This window comes from Rousettus aegyptiacus, unplaced genomic scaffold, assembly GCF_014176215.1.
Source record: "Rousettus aegyptiacus isolate mRouAeg1 unplaced genomic scaffold, mRouAeg1.p scaffold_m13_p_4, whole genome shotgun sequence".
Lineage (NCBI taxonomy): Eukaryota > Metazoa > Chordata > Mammalia > Chiroptera > Pteropodidae > Rousettus > Rousettus aegyptiacus.
This window is the reverse complement of record NW_023416307.1, coordinates 93,611,351-93,629,891: the sequence shown is the minus strand read 5'-3', so window position 1 is coordinate 93,629,891 and position 18,541 is coordinate 93,611,351. Positions and strand designations below refer to the sequence as shown.

Here is an 18,541-nt window from a genome sequence, read left to right as displayed (position 1 = left end):
CATACTGTTTTCCAAAGTAGCTGCACCAATTTGCAGTCCCACCAGCAGTGTATGAGAGTTCCTATTTCTCCGCATCCTCCGTAATGTTTGTTATTACTTGCTCTGTTGATTATAGCTATTCTAATAGGTGTAAGATGGTATCTCATTGTGGTTTTGATTTGGATTTCCCTAATAGCTAGTGACATTGAGCATCTTTTCATATATTTGTTGGCCATTTGTATGTCCTCTAGGGAGAAGTATCTGTTCAGGTTCTCCGCCCATTTTTTGATTGGATCATTTGCTTTTTCACTGTTATTGAGTCGTATGAGTTCTTCGTATATTTTAGACATTAGGCCCATATCAGAGGCCTTGCTTTCAAATATATTTTCCCATTCGGATGGTTGTCTCTTTACCTTGTCGATGGTTTCTTTTGCTGAGCAGAAGCTTTTTAGTTTGATGTAGTCCCATTCATTTATTTGCTTTTACTTCCCTTGCCTTTGAGGTCAAATTCATAAAATCCTCTTTAAGTCCAAGGTCCTTGGGTTTAGTTCCTATGTTTTTCTTCTATGCATTTTATTGTTTCATCTTTTATATTCAGGTCCTTAATCCATTTTGAGTTAATTTTGGTATGTGGTGATAAATAACAGTCTAGTTTCATTCTTTTGCAGGTGGCTTTCCAGTTTTCCCAGCACAATTTATTGAAGAGGCTTTCCTTTCTCCACTATATGTTTTTGACTTTTTTTATCAAAAATTATTTGCCCATATAAAATGGGTTTACTTTTGTATTCTCGATTCTGTTCCATTGGTCCATGTTTCTGTTTTGCTGCCAAGACCATACTGTTTTGATTACTGTTGCTTTGTAGTATAATTTAAAGTCAGATAGAGTGATGCCTTCAGCCTCATTGTTTTTTCTCAGGATTGCTTTGTCAATTCAGGGTCTTTGTGCTTCCATACAAATCTGATGATTTTTGGTTCTATTTCTTTAAACAAAGCTGATAGGATTTTGATGGGGATTGCATTAAATCTGTATAATGCTTTAGGTACTAAGGTCATTTTAATTATGTCGATTTTTCCAATTCAAGAACATCTTTCCATTTCTTTATATCTTCTTTGATTTCTTTTAACAGGGTCTTATAATTTCATTATATATGTCCTTCACACATTTCATTAAATTTATTCCTAGGTATTTTATTGTTTTTGTTGTGATTGCAAAAGAAATTATTTTTTTCCACTTCTTTTTCAGACACTTCGTTATTAGAGTATAGAAATGTTAGGTATTTTTGAACATTAATTTTATATCCAAAAACAACTGCATTTGCTTATCGTTTCTAATAGTGTTCTTGTGGAGGCTTCAGGATTTTCTATATAGAGAATTATGTCATCTTCAAATAGTGACAGTTTGACTTCTTCATTTCCTATTTGGTTGTTTTTTATATCTCTCTCTTGTTTGATTGCACTTGCTAGGACTTCCAATGTTATATGGAATAACAATGTTGATGGTGGACAGCCTTGCTTTGTTCCTGCTCTTAAAGGGAAAGTTTTTAGCTTTTCACCATTAAGTATAATGATTGCTGAGCGCTTGTCATATGTGACCTTTATTATGTTAAGGTACTTTCCTTCTATATCGATTTTGTTAAGTGTTTTGATCATAAATGGGTGCTGTATTTTGTTGAAGGCTTTTTCTGCATCTATTGATAAGATCGTATGATTCTTATTTTTTAATTTGTTTATGTGGTGTATCACATTAATTGATTTCCATATGTTGAACCATCTCTGTGCCCTGGGATGAAGCCCACTTGATTGCGGCATATAATCTTAATGTTGCTGTATTCAGTTTGCTAGTATCTTATTTAGGATTTTTGCATCTATGTTCATGAGAGATATCAGTCTGTAGTTTTCTTTTTTTGTGTTATCTTTACCAGGTTTTGGTATCAGGATAATATTGACCTCATAAAATGAATTGGGAAGTATTCCCTCCTCTTCAACAATTTTCTGGAAGAGTCTGAGGAGAATGGGTATTAAATCTTCTTTGAATGGTAGAATTCACTGGTGAAACCATCTGGTCATGGACTTCTACTTTTTCGTAGGTTTTTGATGATTGTTTCAATTTATATACTGCAGATCGGTCTTTAGATTTTCAAGAACTTTTTGATTCAGTCTAGGAAGGTTGTATTTTCCTAAGTACTGGTCCATTTCTTCTAGATTATTAAATTTGGTGTTATATATTTTTTATACTATTCCTTTATGATCCTTTGTATTTTGGCAGTTTCTGTCGTAATTGCCCCTATTTCATTCTTGATTTTGTTTATTTGTGTCCTTTCTCATTTTTCTTACTGAATCTAGCCAGGAGCTTGTCAATTTTATTAATCTTCTCAAAGAAGCAACTCTTTGTTGCATTTTTTTTCTATTTTTTTTGTTTTAAATTTCAATTATTTCTGCTCTAATTTTGATTATTTCTTTCCTTCTACTGACATTAGGCTTCATTTGTTCTTCTTTTCTTAGTTTTTTTAAGATGAAGCATTAGGTTGTTTATTTGGGCTCATTCTTGTTTTTGGAGGTAGGCCTGTACTAATATGAACTTTCCTCTTATGACAGTTTTGGCCATGTCCCTAAAGTTTTGATATGTTATACTATCATTTGTTTTTATGTATCTCTAAATCTCTAATTTTATTTCTTCTCTGACCCAGTTATTCTTCAGGAGCATGTTGTTTAATCTCCATGTATTTGTAGTTCTTTCCACTGTCTTTTTACAGTTGAACTCTAGTTTCAAAGCATTATGATCAGAGAATATGTTTAGTATGATTTCGACCCTCTTATATTTGTTGAGGCTATTTCCGTGCCCCTGTATGTGGTCAATCCTTAAGAATGTTCTATATGCACTGGAGAAGAAAGTATAAGCAGCTATTTTGGGATGAAAGGCTCTGTAAATGTCAGTTATGTCTAGTTGGTCGAATGTATCATTTAAGGATGTTATTTCCTTATTGATTTTCTGTTTGGATGATCTGTTCATATCTGACAGTGGAGTATTTAGGTCCCCTACTATGACAGTGTTTTCATCTGTTTCACCCTTTAGTTCTGTTAGTAATTGCTTTACATATTTGGGACTCCCTGATTGGGAGCATAGATACTAATGTTATGTCTTCTTGGTTCATGATTCCCTTTACCATTATGAAGTGTCCCTCAATATCTTTCTTTATACTTTTTATTTTGAAATCTATTTCATCTGATATTAATACCTCTACTCCCACTTTTCTCTGATCGCCATTTGCTTGAAATATCATTTTCCATCCTTTCGCATTATCTATATTAGTCTTTAAAACTGAAATGTGTCTCCTGGAGGCAGTATATTGTTAGGTTTTGTTTTTTGATCCATTCTGCAACTCTGTGACTTTTTATTGGTGAGTTCAGTCCATTTATATTTAGGGTGATTATTGAAATATGAGATCTTATAGCCATTTTATCTTTTACTTTCTGGTAGCTCATTGTGTCCATTGTTTCTTTGTCCTTGTGTTTCTGTTTTCTTTATTTTGCTTGGTTATTGTGGGTTTTGCCTCTGGTTTTTCTTGTTTTATGTTATATACTTTAGTTCTGAATCTTACGAATCTGAAAAGGATGTTATAAATATATTCAGTCATCTGTTTTCTTCTACATATGCCTTATCTCCATTGCCCTTTGCGAATTTGGATCTTTGAATCTTCCCCTTTTCAGTCATTGTTATTTCAATTTATTCCTATGTATACTGAACATTCATTACTATCTTGTTATTCTCTTATTATTTAGGCTTATAATGCCTTGTTCTTAGTAAGGGTTGCACTCTTCTGCTTCTATTTGCCTGATAGTCACTTTACTCCCAATTGTGTATTTATTTTGTTTTGTTTTGCTTTGCTTTTTGTTTTAGGTGAGCTAACCCCTTTCAGTCTTTACTGTAATGCAGGCTTCGTAGAGGAGAATTCCCTCAATTTTTGTATGTCTGGAAAGGTCTTTATTTCTTCTTCATATATAAAGGAGAGCTTAGCTAGATACATTATTCTAGGCTGGTAGTTCCTTTCACTTAATAATTTAAATATTTGATTTAATTCCTTTCTGGCTCGTAAGGTTCGCACCAAGAAGTCTGATGATAATCTAATGGACTTTTCTTTAAAGCTTACACTCTTCTTTTCCCTGGCTGCCCTGAGAATTCTATCTTTGGTCTTGATTTTTTATCATTTTAATACAATGTGTCTTGGCGAATGCCTTTTTGGGTTGAGATAATTGGGTGTTCTGTTGACTTCTTGAATTCCAAGCTCCAGCTCATTCCTCAGATTTGAGAAATTCTCATCAACTTTTTGTCTGAAAATGCTTTCTAATCTCTGCTCCTTTCACCCCCTTTAAGAATTCCCATTTTTCTGATTTCCTCTCCTTGGTATCAGCTAGTTCTTGTTTTTCTCTTTCATTATTTTTTATTCTTCAGTTTCTCTCTTCTTCCTTCTGTTTTATTTCTAGATTTCTGTCTTCAATATCACTGATCCTTTCCTCCATTTGCTCAACTCTATTTCCCAAGCTTGCTATTTCATTTTTCAATTCTTGCCGTGTGTTCTTTATCTCAAGAAGGTCTATTTGGTTCTTTTTGAGAATTTCAGTTTCCTTGCTAAGGAACTCATTCTGCTCATCTAGTTGGTTTTTTTTCTTCAGCTCCTGAAATTGTTGATATGATTCATTTAGAATCTCATTGAGTTTTTTTAGAAGCATCATCTTGAATTCTCTGTCATTTAAGTTTCATATTTCTATGGCTGTAAGTTTATTTTCTGGAGATTTTTCTCTTCCTTTCTGAGATGCCTTGTCACCTTGGTTGTTCATGGTGTTAAATGGACTATTTCTCTGCTTGGGCATAAATGGAAGTGTGTTCTGCTTTTTTCCCCCAGAAACAAGATTTATTATATAATGGTCCCTAGCCTGTTACAAAGAAGGTGTTTTTCTTTTAGTTTCCAGTAGGTGGCGTCTAAGTCTCTTGGATCTCTGCTTTACATAAAATCTTAATAATGTCTTTTTTTTTCTTAAAGATGTTTAATTATGCTCATTACCCTCAGTCTCAGTTCCTGTCTGTGTTAGTGACAGTTTTGGCAGAGTTTACTCAGATTTTCCTGGGGCTCTGCAGCGTTCTGTTTTGGAGGTCATGGGGGGAGGGGCTCTCTGGGTTGGGGTTGGCAGCTGCAGCTCACCCTTGGTTTTGAAACCACAGCTTGTAAAAAGCTACTTTTGTTTCTCTGTTTTCTCTGCTTTTCTGCTGTCTTCATTTTTCTGCCTTCTGCCCAGATGACTACATCCTGCCTCCAGTCATGGGGAACTCACAGCTCTCCCACGCAGGGTGGTTCAGAGAACTTGCCACACCTTCTTCCCTCCCTTCCTCCAATAGGGAGCTCCAACTGCCCAGGAAGCTTCTTTGTTTCTCCCAGTCCACTGCCTGACACACTGGGTTCTGACCTGTGCAGATTTCATGGTCAGATGTGCTGGTGTGCAGTTTGGTTGTTTTTTTGTTGAATTTTAGATGTTCGACTTACCATTGTTTCAAGGGGAGAGATCTGGGGATATCTCTCACCCTGCCATGTTTCTGACATCTCTCCAGAAATGTCTCTTTTTACTAGATCAAAAATAAATGGAAAAATAACCCATCAACCTTAAAACCTCTCAGAGTATAATCTAAGAGCAAGATACATGTTTTGCTTTTTCACTCGCTCTCTTTCTGTGTTCTGATGATATAGTCAATATTTCCTTTCAAAAAATGCAGTATTCTCCAATATTAGAAACCCCTCAAGTCTGTATTTAATGTCAAAATTATGCTCTGTGTGGCAGACATTTATTTTTCAGCTTCTGTATCTGAAGGCTTCGTCAGCTTTTAATGAGGAAAGAACTACTGAATAATGTTATTGATAACAGAGGCTGTAGGTGACAGTAGTCTTGAATAAAAAAATTTAAATATTAGAAGAAAATGGATTCTGCCATTAATTAACCAGATAAATATCTATTTGTATGTGAGGATCAAAAACTAATTTCTCCCGTGTTCTTTTTTCAAAGCCGGTAAGTATTTCTTGAAATAGCGATTTATTTCTTGACAAACTCGCATTTCAGTGCCTAATGTCTGCTGGGCACTGTTATGGCACTGAAGGCAATACAAAGAAGAAGATCATAGAACCAGTCCTTGAGGAGATCTAGGTCAGGAGGAAGACACCAGATAATCTGGTTGACAGAAAGTCAACGTGAAGCTGTGGGGCCCCATTTAATTCTTCAATTCCATATATGTAGACCTTGAAGCACATGTAAAAACTGAACCATTCAGGTCACAGGTATTTAAGATTGGAAGGTCATGAAAGACACTTAAGCTCAGAGGCCATCTAGAACAATGTTTGCCAGAGTTTCTTGACCTTTATTGGCAAAACATTAAATGAAATAACTTTGCATACGCCTATCTGCACACAAGCATAGATTTTTGGTGTTGTTTGGCCCACTAAGGTACTTATATACTTTAAAATAAACAAAAATTCTAATTAAAAATTATGAAATTCTTATATTTTCTTCCACCCTTCAGTGGGTTTTCATATATACCCCAATTTGAAGAATACTAATTCAAACCATCTTATTTCATTCATCAAGAAAAAACAATGGAGAGTCAATTTAAATTTCACAAGTAATCCAACCAATTAAGTGTTTGAACTGTGACCCAGGTCTCCCCATGTAGTACATTTTTTCTTATATAATTTACAGCCACACATTAAACCTTGATTATGTAAACATATGTTTATACATAAACACATACACACACACATACACATACACAATATTTAGTAGTACTTCTCTGAGATGGTCCAGAAGTGAAAATTAAGAACAGTTTAAGTGGTACTCTGTTAACCAAAAGTTATCAGTGGTCCTCTAAAAATCGATTTCTTTGAAACAAATTTACTAGCTAGCAGAAACATTTTTTTTATGGACCACCCTATGCTGTTTCCTAAATGTCTTTGCTTGCCAATTAATTTGAATTTAACTGTGTACCTCTTTGTGGTTTGTCAAATAGCTCTTTTAGCTAGTATTACAAAGTGTTGTTTCTAGTTCTTGTTCAAAATTGCATAAATGAGTCCCTGCAGCCAGCTCTTCAGGGCTCTTGCTTACCACTGAAATCTCACTGCACAGACAACTGAAAGGCAATCTTGTGTACATACATGAGTCAGAAACTTTTTTTATTTTCTGTAGGCCACTTTTTTATTTCTTTTAGGGTGCCTTATTTATTTTAGGGCTCGAATATCTTTTAACATGCTCCACTCCCTGTGGACCTGGATGTACGTATTTGGTTCCCTTCATCATTGACACAGGACCTTAAATAAATACAACTTGAATTCAAGATGTTAGACATGCAACATAGTAGTTACATTTAATGACTGCTCCTTTTTTCAACAGAGATGGAAACAGAATGATCAATTTTTACTTCCGTTCAGAAAGAAAATAAAGTAATATTGGCCCCCATAGTATAGGCATACTACATGTTTTGTATTTCTAATATTTATGAATACTAGGACTAATATAACATGTAAGATACATACTTTTGTACTTATAATAATTAGTTTGACCATTTTGAGCATAGAATATATTAGTTGCTTCTTCTATTAAGTTTTGTATTTTAAAAATGTAATTATTAATTCTATTTGAATTTATTCCCTAAAATGGATTAAAATCTAAAGTGTGCTGGTAAACTGCATGTTTCTTATACATGCTCCACAGCCTCTTACCTCTCTTCCTTCTCTCATATTGAATTCTCTACTGTGGACCTTTAGACTCTTCTCATCTTCCAAGACCCAAATGCCTCTTCATCCTTTAGGTAAACTTTCCTTATCTCTCTCCCACTTTCTCCAGTTTAAAAGAAGTCACTTCCTCTCAGGATTCTTATTTTCCTATCACCTACTACATTCTATCTGCTTTGAGTAAGTGTTGTCTCTGTTAGGAGACATAAAGCTGTTTGAGGTCTAGAGTTAGATTTATTCATCCTTGTGTCTTCATAGCCATAACTTGTGCTTTTCTCATTGAATGACTTCAATAGGTAAATAGCATTTGAATGGATGAATAGTAGAAATCCCAAGTTAACTTGCAAAAATCTGGTACCTTAAGTATAGTATTACTGAGAATTGTCTAAGCTTGGATTATTAGTAGGGAAGAACACATTTTTACCAGATTTTCTTTAATGCAAGAGTAATGTGGAAGAGAAGAAAACAAATAATGATTAAGGTCATAGAATATGTGAGACATGCTTGCATTTTTTCCCCCAAATAGGAAATGTTGCATTTATTCCTGGAGTAAGCTTCTCTAAGTAATTCCTTCTTTGCACGTCATCTTCCTTTCATCTACTTCTAGTAATTACAATAGAACCTAATATTTACTCATCCATTAGTGTTTAATTTATAAAGCATTTACTATCCATCATATTGCTTAATACTCAGAACATATCTGTAAGACAAATAGGTACTATCCAAATGAGAAAATTGACTGTTAAGTGGGTAAAGCCATTGGCCAACATCACCCATTTTCTACCTGTAGCCATGGCCAGAAAATGGTGGTCTAGGAAGGATGAAGACCTGAGGGACCCGGTGTGAGAGACATGGACCACACTATTTACAACTCTCAATTTTGCTAAGCAAATCTACTTTTTATGTTCTCTTTGGCTATTTTTTTCTTTATTAAATTTTTAATTCTTTGGGTCCATTTTTATGTATCTTGTCTACTTATTTGAGGTAAATAGTCCATTTATTTTCTTTTTTTTCTGATAGAATACATGTAAGACTATAAACTTTCCTCTGAATAATCTTTTGGTTTTATCCCATTCATTTTGATAAAGAATGTACTATATTTATTATTATTTATTTTATGTAAGATAAAATTTCAAACTTGATTTCATCTTCAAATTAAATTTTATTTAGAAAAATACAGTTAAAAATCACCAAAGGATACATTTATGTAGCTATATTTTTTTTGTTAATTTTCAATTTTATAATATTGTCATCAAAGGGTGTGATTCATTTGATTTTTTTTTTCAGGGGGAAAAGAATTTATTGAACTATTTTATAGTAAAATATGTAATCAATATTATTCCATGTAATTAATTTCTTTCACATTCTAATATTGCTGGGATTAAAAATAAATCATTTTAAAATAAAGAACAAAAGTTTAAACTCCTCAAATGTCCTTGACAAATCATTATTCCCTTAAACCAAAATTATTTCATAGAATCATGTCAATTCTATAAAATCATGGAAAAAAATATGGAGAATAAAACACAAAAATATAATTTAAGAATATTTTTATAGTTGGCAAAAGACATTTATAAGCCAAGGAAAATGGTAATAAAAAATATGTTGATCATCTAGAGCTCTTTTCTAATAGTCCCAGGATGCTAGAGGGGCAAGATTAACACAAAAGTCTCTTTTAGAACTATCAAAAGTCAAGGCCAAGCCATCGCAACAGCAAGTTGATACTTAAAACCAAAGTATTGATCAGAGATTTGCTTCTCAAAGTTTGATGCTAGAGCCAGTAGCATGGATGTCCCCAATAATATAAAATGCACAATCTTGGGATCCATTACAAATTTACTGAAGCAGAAGTTGCATTTTAACATGATTCTCTGGTGATTCACTTGTACATTAACATTTCAGAGGCATTAGAGTTCTGAAATCTCTCTTGCCTAATGCAGATTCTTGGGCCACAGTTGTGCTTCCTGGTGGGTTCAAGTAGCTATTAATGTATGAGGAAGACAGTAAGATATCCTTTAAATTAAATATAGCCAGGAGTGATAAGGAAAAGCAAGACAAAGAGGCAAGAAACAGAAGAGAAAAGAAAAGAATAGATATCTCTGAGGTGACTTGCATCTGTCACTTGGACACAGACATCAGAATTCACCATTTTCAGTGTCCTTTGACCTGAAAATTTGTGATTTAGAGATTTAGAAACATCCTATTTTATACAGAGGAGATTTCCTGAATTTATCTTAAAACCTCATAGCTTATTTGAAAACATAAAGTTTTTATAATTAGAAGGTGTAGTAATGATATTTTTTAAATTTTACTTCAGAAAAGTCTAAAATTGTAAGAATGTTGGAAAGTCTACAAGTTTATCTTGTCTTTATTTTTGCAGAAAATTGGGCTGCTCCACTGAAAATGGACCCAGTGTTATTTCCTTGTCCTGAATTAAAAAAAAAAAGACAAAATGACATGTTAATGCTAGTGAATTAATAAAGTATCATATAGAACATTGCAGACCCACAGAATTGAAGGATATCCAAACTTCTATTTTAGGTAAAGAATTCTTCCTACAACAGCTCTGGCAGATGATCACTCAACCAAAACTTTTCAGATGGGAATTTCTAGCACTTTAAGGCAGGCACTCTATTGTGGGATAGCACTACATTTTGGAAAGATCATCTGATTGGGACTCAGAAGACATGCGTCAGAATCTAGATTATGCCTTTTTAATAGTTCTAAGCCTAACTTACTACTATCCCTAAGCCACTTGTTTCAATCTAGTGGCTCAAACTCACATCACTTTTTACCTTTTATTTTTAATTTATTTATTTTAATTGGTTTCAAGCATACAGTAGTACATTGCTTAGACATCTAAATGGTTTGTAAAATGATCCCCTCAATTGCTCCCTCCCTCCTCTGACCCTCCATCTGGCCAACATATTAATGCTAACTGCATTCCCTATGCCATGCTCCCCATCCCCATGACCATCCATCAGCTACTAGTTTGCATTTCTTTAACTCTTCACCCCATTTTCCCAGACCCCCAAACCCCTTTGCCCTGTCTGTCACCAAATTGTCAACTGTATTTGTGAGTCTGTTTTTGACTGGTTTGTTCTTTTTATTCCTTAGATTCTGCATGTAAGTGAAATCATATAGTGTTTATCTTTCTCTGTCTGACTTAAATAACTTCTAGATCCATCAAAGCAATACTTTCCCCATCCCCTTCTTTTTAGTCTGTGTGTGTCTTTTAATCTGAAGTGCATCTCTTGTAGGCAGCATATGCAGGGATCTTGTTTTCTTGTCCATTCAGCCACTCTATCTTTAGGTTGGAGCACTTAATTCTTTTCCATTTAAGGTACTTATTGATAGGAATGTAGTTGTTACCATTCTTTATTCCTGTTTCTGATACATGTTTTTTCTTCTTAAAGAAGTCCCTCCAACATTTCCTGTAATACCAGCTTGGTGGTGATAAAGTCCTTTAGTTTATTTTTGTCTGGGAAGTCTTTATCTGTCCTCAACTCTAAATGATAGCTTTGCTGGATAAAGTATTCTTGGTTGTAGATCCTGGGTCTTCATCCTGTTGAATATTTTGTGCCAAGCCCTTCTGTCCTACATAGTTTCTTTGGAGAAATCAGCTGCCAGTCTTGTGGGCATTCCTTTATAAATAAGTGTCTGTTTTTCTCTTGCTACTTTTAATATTCTTTCTTTGTATTTATCCTTTGGCATTTTAGTTATGATGTGTCTTGGTGTGGGCCTCTTTGCATCCCTGATTTTTGAAATTCTCTGAGCTTCCTGAGGTTTTATGTCTATTTCTTTCACCAGGTTAGGGAAATTTTCCATCATTATTTCTTCAAACAGCTGTTCAACATCTTGATTTTCTTCAGTGGATCATAAGGATATTTGGACCCTTAATAGTGTCCCATATGCTCCTTAAATTATTTTTATAGTCTTGGCATCTCATCTCTTGCCATTCTGCTTTTGTATCCTTGGCTTTCCCATCCTCTAGATAGGGCATTTGATCCTCTTCTTTATTCACTTCGTTTATTTCTTTTAATATACTTCTCATCTCAGATAATGTATTCTTCATTTCAGATTGGTTCCCTTTTATAATTTCCATTTCCACTTTTATGTTTTTCTATCTCTTTGTTAAGTTCTCATTGAATTTATTTATACTTCCCAAAAGTTCATTGAGCATCTTTATAACCAATGTTTTAAACTCTGCATCTGTTAGAATACTTGACCCCATTATATCTGGATCTCTGTTCTGTTCTGTTGTATGGTTTCTGCTTCTTTGTTTTCCCATTTTGACTACCTTTCCATGTCTGTTTCTATGTCCAAAGAAAGCTCCTAAGTCTCCTGGTCATATTAGTGTGGATTTGTGAAGTAGGTGTCCAATGGTACAGTCCTGAGAGGGGTTCAGCTATAGGCCAAACTTAGCCCAAGCCTCTACTCCTCTGGAGCCACCTGTTAAGATTTAGCAAGCAATCTACAGATGCTGTCCTTATAGTTGCCTCAAAAGGTCACACCAGAAACCAAGGCCAGCTGCCTCCAGTGTGAGTCTAGGTGCTGCTCAGCAAGGAGCACCTGATTCACTGAGGATATATCTGGATATGGCTTGAGTGAGGCCACAAGTTGGGGGAGGTGTGAGGTTTCAGGAAATACTCTGGACTGAACAACGTATGTTATCCAGTTTGATGATGTCAGGGCTATGGCAGCTCTGTGTCTGCACACTGGTAGAGGGGAGGGCTCAACAGGGAACAATGAATTCCACCAGTACTTCTGTACAGAGTGCTTCTCGCCTTGGTCCTCACTATGACAATGTCTTCCTGTAAGTCCCTGGTGCCCCCTGCCTGCCTAATAGGCACTGGTGCTCAGAGAAAACAGGTTCATCCCCATGAAAATCCACTCAGGGACACAGCCCCTACAAGAAACATCTGCCACAGCCTCCGTCTCACTTAGCCGTTTGAGATTGGGCAGCCCCCATCCTCACCCTGTCATACCTTCTGCCGTTGTAGGGCGATTTCTTGGACTTCTCCCTAATTGTATGGCTTGTTCATCTAGATCCCAGGTGATTTTTACTTGCTGCTGCTCCTTATTTCCATCACAACTTTGATTTGGTCGCCACAGGAATGAACAGAGCCTCTATCATCTATGCCATTTTTTCCCTTCCCCTCACTTTTTAAAATTACCATCTTCAGCCATAAGTAGAATTCAAATAAGACTGAGTCTGGTCCTCTGGAACTTGACATGGCATCTCAGCTGCCATTAGCATCTCTCATCATTCCATTTATAACAGGAGGATACATGTTGTATCTTATTTCTACATGACGAACTGTCAGTCGTTTCAGAAAATTATCAAGGCTTAGAATAAGAAGGGACCCTCAGGAGAGTACTGGTCAAGATTCAGTCAGAAAAAGAATAACTGTCTGGCTGTTGACAGAATTTAATGCAGGAAATTGGGTATATAGGTGATAGAGAGCTGAAAAACTATATAGGGGACTCTGAGGCAACTAAGTGGTAGCATTTGCAGGAAGCAAGTGTGTGACTCCTGAGACTGAAAGAGCAATAGGAAGAGAATCTGGAAGCTCCTAAGAGAGAGACACTGAGCGGGACCCAGACCTCTGAGCACACTGCCTAGCTGCTGCAGCTTTCTCTAAGAGCATCCCATAAGGCTGTTCTGGAAGTGCAGGAGAAAAAAAAAAAATGAGGCTGGAACTAACTTCCAAAGCTATGGTGAAGAACAATTGCTGGGCTGCAGCTGACAAGTACAGCAACAAAACAGGGAAGAGCAAGGCCTTTTCTCCCCTCCTGTATTCCAGCTTCCTTCTGGGGCTCCACACCGGCAGAGCACAACAGCTTCTGGCAAAGAAAGATGTGGTCTGCAGAATTCCAGACCTAGGATTACAGAGCAAACCCAAGAGGGATTTGGAGCTGAGACACTATAGTTTGCTGACTGACCCAAAGAATACATGAGAATCTGTAAGATCATTGTTTAGGGCTCCAAATAACACTGGCAACTCATACTAGCAGGCATAGATATGTAAAAAAATGACAGCTAAAATGAACTTTTGTAAGGTATAAAACTGTTAACCTTGAATCTGTTTAGATTGCAGAGAATTTGACAGACAATAGATGTATTTGGATGAGACATTTTCAAAATATGTTTGTCTTGTAAAATTCATAATAATTATTTTAATTTGTTTGAGACAATTAATTACCAAAGTATAGAGTTATGATTATGTTAGCATTAAGGATCAAATCAACTTAGTTGTTTTATTTTAACTACAACATCAGGCCTCTGGGCACATAGGCACCCTCTTCATCGTTGCTTTTGTGTCATATCCATATAGAACTTAAAAAAATATATATTAACAGAAAACTACCTGTTGGTGTTCTAATGGAGGCAAGAAAATGAAAATTAATGGAGCTACCAAAGAAAATATTCTCAAACAAGATGCCCAGCCAACTCAGATGTGTCATCTTCATCATTAAATCTCTATTTCCCTGGGATATCAGAAATAATATTTTTAGATGGCTTAAGATTACCTTAACACATTTATAGATGGTCTAATGTAGTCAGAAAAGCATGGGGAGTTTGTAAAATTTGAATCTCAGCTCTGCCACTTTCAAAGTGACCTTGAGTCAATTACTTTAGTTTTTACTTGTTACATGGAAATAGAAATGTTCATTTATTTATTCAACAAATACTTGCTGAGTGTCTACCATGTGACAGACATTGCTCTAAGGTTTAAGGACCAGTGAATCCCTCTGCACTCAATGAACTTTCCATTGTAGCATAGGAAGGCAGAAAATAATCACATAAATATATAAAATGTTAGGTGTCAACACAGACTAAAAGGAATGGGTTGAAAAAAATTACTGCCTTGATGAACCTAGAAGGTATTGTGCTGAATAAATTGGGTTGGATAGAGAAAGATAAATATTACATTATTTCACGTACATGTGGTATCTAAAGAACAAAATCATCAACAACAACAACAACAACAACAAAAGTGAAAATAATTCATATAGATACAGAGAATATTTAAAGGGATTCTGGGGGGGGGGGGCTAGGTTGAGGAAACAAAAAACAAGCAAAGGGATTAAGAGGTACAAATGGATGCTTGTAGAATAGACATGGACATATAGCATGTAACATGGGGAAGACAGTTAATAATGTAATAAATATATAAGGGGAAAAGGAGTACTAGATTTAGTGGGGCAATCACTTTGCAAGGAATGTGGATATCTGATCACTATGCTATACAATTAAAACTGGTATATTATTGTATGCTAACTATAATTGAAAAAAAACTCATTGGATTGTACAATGTAAATACAAGCAACTAATTGTTTATTGTATTTCAATAAAGATGAGGGGGGAAAGAAACAAAAAGAACAAACTAATGGAAAACAGAATCACAAATATAGAGGACAATCTGGGGATGGCCAAAACGGAGGGGGGTTGGGGAGCTGGTAGAATGGAGTGAAGGATTATTAGTTGATAGATGGTCACAGGGATAGGTAGCATGGCATAGGGGATGCAGTTAGTATTAATGTAATGGCTACATGAAGAGCTAGAGGAGGAAAAGAGTAATTAGGGGTATCATTTTATAAACTATATAAATGTCTAACCAATGTATTGTATACTTGAAATATTAATAATAATAACAAAATAAATAAATAAATAAAATATTAAATGTCAGTAAATAATATGAAAAAAATAAAGTGAGATAGGCAAATAGAAATGATGAGAGGTATCACTTTTATAGGATGAATAGAAAAGGCCTGTCTGATAATGTAACATCTTAGGGGAAGGAGGGAGCCGTGTGGATATCTAGAGAAGTGCTTTCTGAACACTGGGAGCCAGAAATTCCCAAAGGGAGAGTATGATAGGAGATGAGGTCAGACACCATGGGAAGGGGAGAAAAGGGCAGGACCAGATCCTACAGGGCCTTTCAATTATAGAGTTTTATTAACAAATTCGGAGCATATCATCAGATAAATCATCTGAATTTTTCTTAAAATAACTACTATTGCTGGTGGAAGATATAGGCCATGGGGGGGCCAAAAAGGGAAATGGGGGGGAAGCAAATTATGACTCTATAGCTGTAATTTATACAAAAAAAATTTATGGTGGCTTGGAAAGAAGTGTTAGGGTAGGAGATGTTGAGAAGTTGTTGGTTTCAGGGTAAGCTTTGAAGGGCAAGCCAACAACATCGCTGATGTACAGAGAGAGGAGAAGTAAAGGGTGATCTCAGTTTTGGCCTTGAGCAGCAGGAGAAATGGAAATGCTATTACTGAGAAAGGGAAGACAATTGGAAGACCTGGTTAATCTAATCATGCTAACCCTGGTGTGAGATAATAGATCAATGCAATAAATAAAATGAAGTACATAAAACTAGTGCAATCTTGACCCACAGTAGGAGTTCAGCCAATCTTAGTCCCTCCCTCTCTTATGGAACACATTTGGCTCTTCTTCTTGTCCTCAGAATGCATTTATGCACTATGCACGTATGCTCTCATCTTTTTTATTTGCTACTTTTCCCCAGATCAATATAGGTCAAAACATTTCCACTACAGGTGAGGGTCACTTAAACCTCACCCAGAAAAATCTCCAACAAACTACAGAATCAGCAGAGATGATAGCTTACATTTTTAAATAAAGAAAGAAAAGTATTGAATAGTGAAACAACATGGATGGCAATCCTAATACCTCAGAGTACTTAGAAAGCCTCAGTACCCTAAAAGCTTTGCCTAGTATCAGTTGTTTTTTTTTTAATACAAATTCTGCAAAGAGTAATATATAATATTTTACAAGAATTTTTTCTTAGACTTTCTGAAAAGAACCTAAGAAACTGAAATGTTACCCAAAAATCTATAAAAATGCTTATTGACTATATATTTCTTGGCAAATTTTCTGGTTGTTTTTATTCTTTTCCTTAAATTTTTGAAGCACAATATGTAAAGGAAATAAGTAATGTAAATGACTAGGCACTTCTATTAGGTAAATATGTCTTAGCAATATTTTATCCAAAGCCGACCCCCAAATATATAACAAATATATATATATTGGGGGTCGGCTTTGGATTATATATATATATATATATATATATATATATATATATATATGAGAGAGAGAGAAAGAAAGAGAGAGACATACAGTCTACATAAAAGAATATGCTAGGTGATTTAAAATTCTTTATTGCAGATTCATTTGAAATGTCAGTATTCAGTTCACATATCTCTGTACTCTTAAGAATCATTAGCATTTAATTTATAAGTGTTTTTATTTGAAAAGTTTCTGCTGCTTAAAATTCAATTCAATCCCCTTGGTCTGAGTTGAGGAATACTTACATCTTATATTTTTCTCAAAGCCCTCCTCTATGCCCAATTTCCCATAATTAACAGAATATTTAATCCAAAATAGAATGTACTCCCCCCCCCCCAACTTCCCCACCTCAGCCCTGGCTCAATAACATACAGAATAACAGAACCTGGGGAAAAATTTTTCCTATGGCTGCTACTCCTCTGTCCCCAGAAAGCATCTAGTGTATGTGTAGCTTCATGTGAGATTTAAAGGTGAATATAACAGGGACACACAAGGACCTACCTCTCTCTCTTTCTCACTTGGCAAGTAGGGACATTGGCAAGGACAATAAACGCTGTAGATTTCTCATGTTTGTGACTCATGGTTTTTAATGCTAAATTATGGTAAGACAGGAACTTCTTCAGATTCCTCAAGGTACCCAATGGAAAGTGAATGTCTGAGCAAATATGCCAGCATTTCGTATAAAATGCAGTGAAGTAGTTGCCACTGGCAGAGATGTCCAGAGTCTTCAGTCTTTTGTTCATGTTTTCCCAAGTACAACTTTCCTAACTCATGACCAGGGGATCATTTATTCTCAGGAAGAATCTACTTTTTAATACTTTTCTTTGTTTTTTTCTTTAGATTTAATCCTGCCAGACCCATGTCTAAAGCAAGGTTTACTCTGGCTTCATTATCATAGTAGTTATTAGCTGTTTTAACTCTACTGTCACCAAGTTCATCTCCTTCTAGCTGGCATATCCCTACCCTTTGACTTAGATGGGAATGAAAATTGGTTTTGACTGGTATGTTTTTGAATTTCAGGGATAGTCGCTGTTCTCTTCTGTGGAGTCACACAGGCACATTATACCTACAACAATCTGTCACTGGATTCCAAAATGAGGACTAAACAGGTAAAAGAAAATTCACTATAGGCTTTATCTCTTTTCTCAGTGTAATGATTATGTATCAATGCTGGAAGTACACTCAAAAAGAATTTCATTAGTAAAGAAAGAAAGTAAGCTTAAAGCTTCGTTATAGGTTGGATATTTATACATTTTTTTCCTCCAGGATAACCATGAACAGTTCTCTTGGTAAGCAAAAATATAGTTTTACTAGCCTCACTCTCCTGAGAAATGTGGAATGTAGTTGTCAGTCTTGAAGATGTAAGGCCCACAGCCAGTAATAATTCACAGTCACTTACTTCTAAAAGCATTATAAAGCAAGTGAGATTGGGTAGTTATATAGAGGGAAGGAAATGAAGAAGAATAAGGAAACAATGTTTGGTCTTTAATTGGGTATTTTCACTTCCAAGTAAACTCAATTGCCAGTTGTCACACAAACAGAAAGTATCTCCCATATGCCAAGAACACATCTGTTTGGATATTTGCATATGAACATTCATAGATTTCTTCCACAAGCATTTGCTGCACAGCCTTTGTATGCCAAGCATTGTGCTAGGTACTAGGAATCAAAGGACAGATAGTATGTAATCCTGCCT

The 18,541-nt window shown here is 35.4% G+C and overlaps 1 protein-coding gene across 1 annotated transcript in view; it reads left to right on the top strand.

The window, feature by feature from the left end:
- SLC9A9 (solute carrier family 9 member A9) overlaps window positions 1-18,541 on the top strand; it is a 507,404-nt gene that overhangs the window by 245,569 nt on the left and 243,294 nt on the right. Inside the window, exon 9 of the mRNA XM_016165975.2 lies at window positions 17,866-17,954. Coding sequence (XP_016021461.2) covers window positions 17,866-17,954 — 89 coding nt within the window. The remainder of the gene's footprint in view (window positions 1-17,865; window positions 17,955-18,541) is intronic.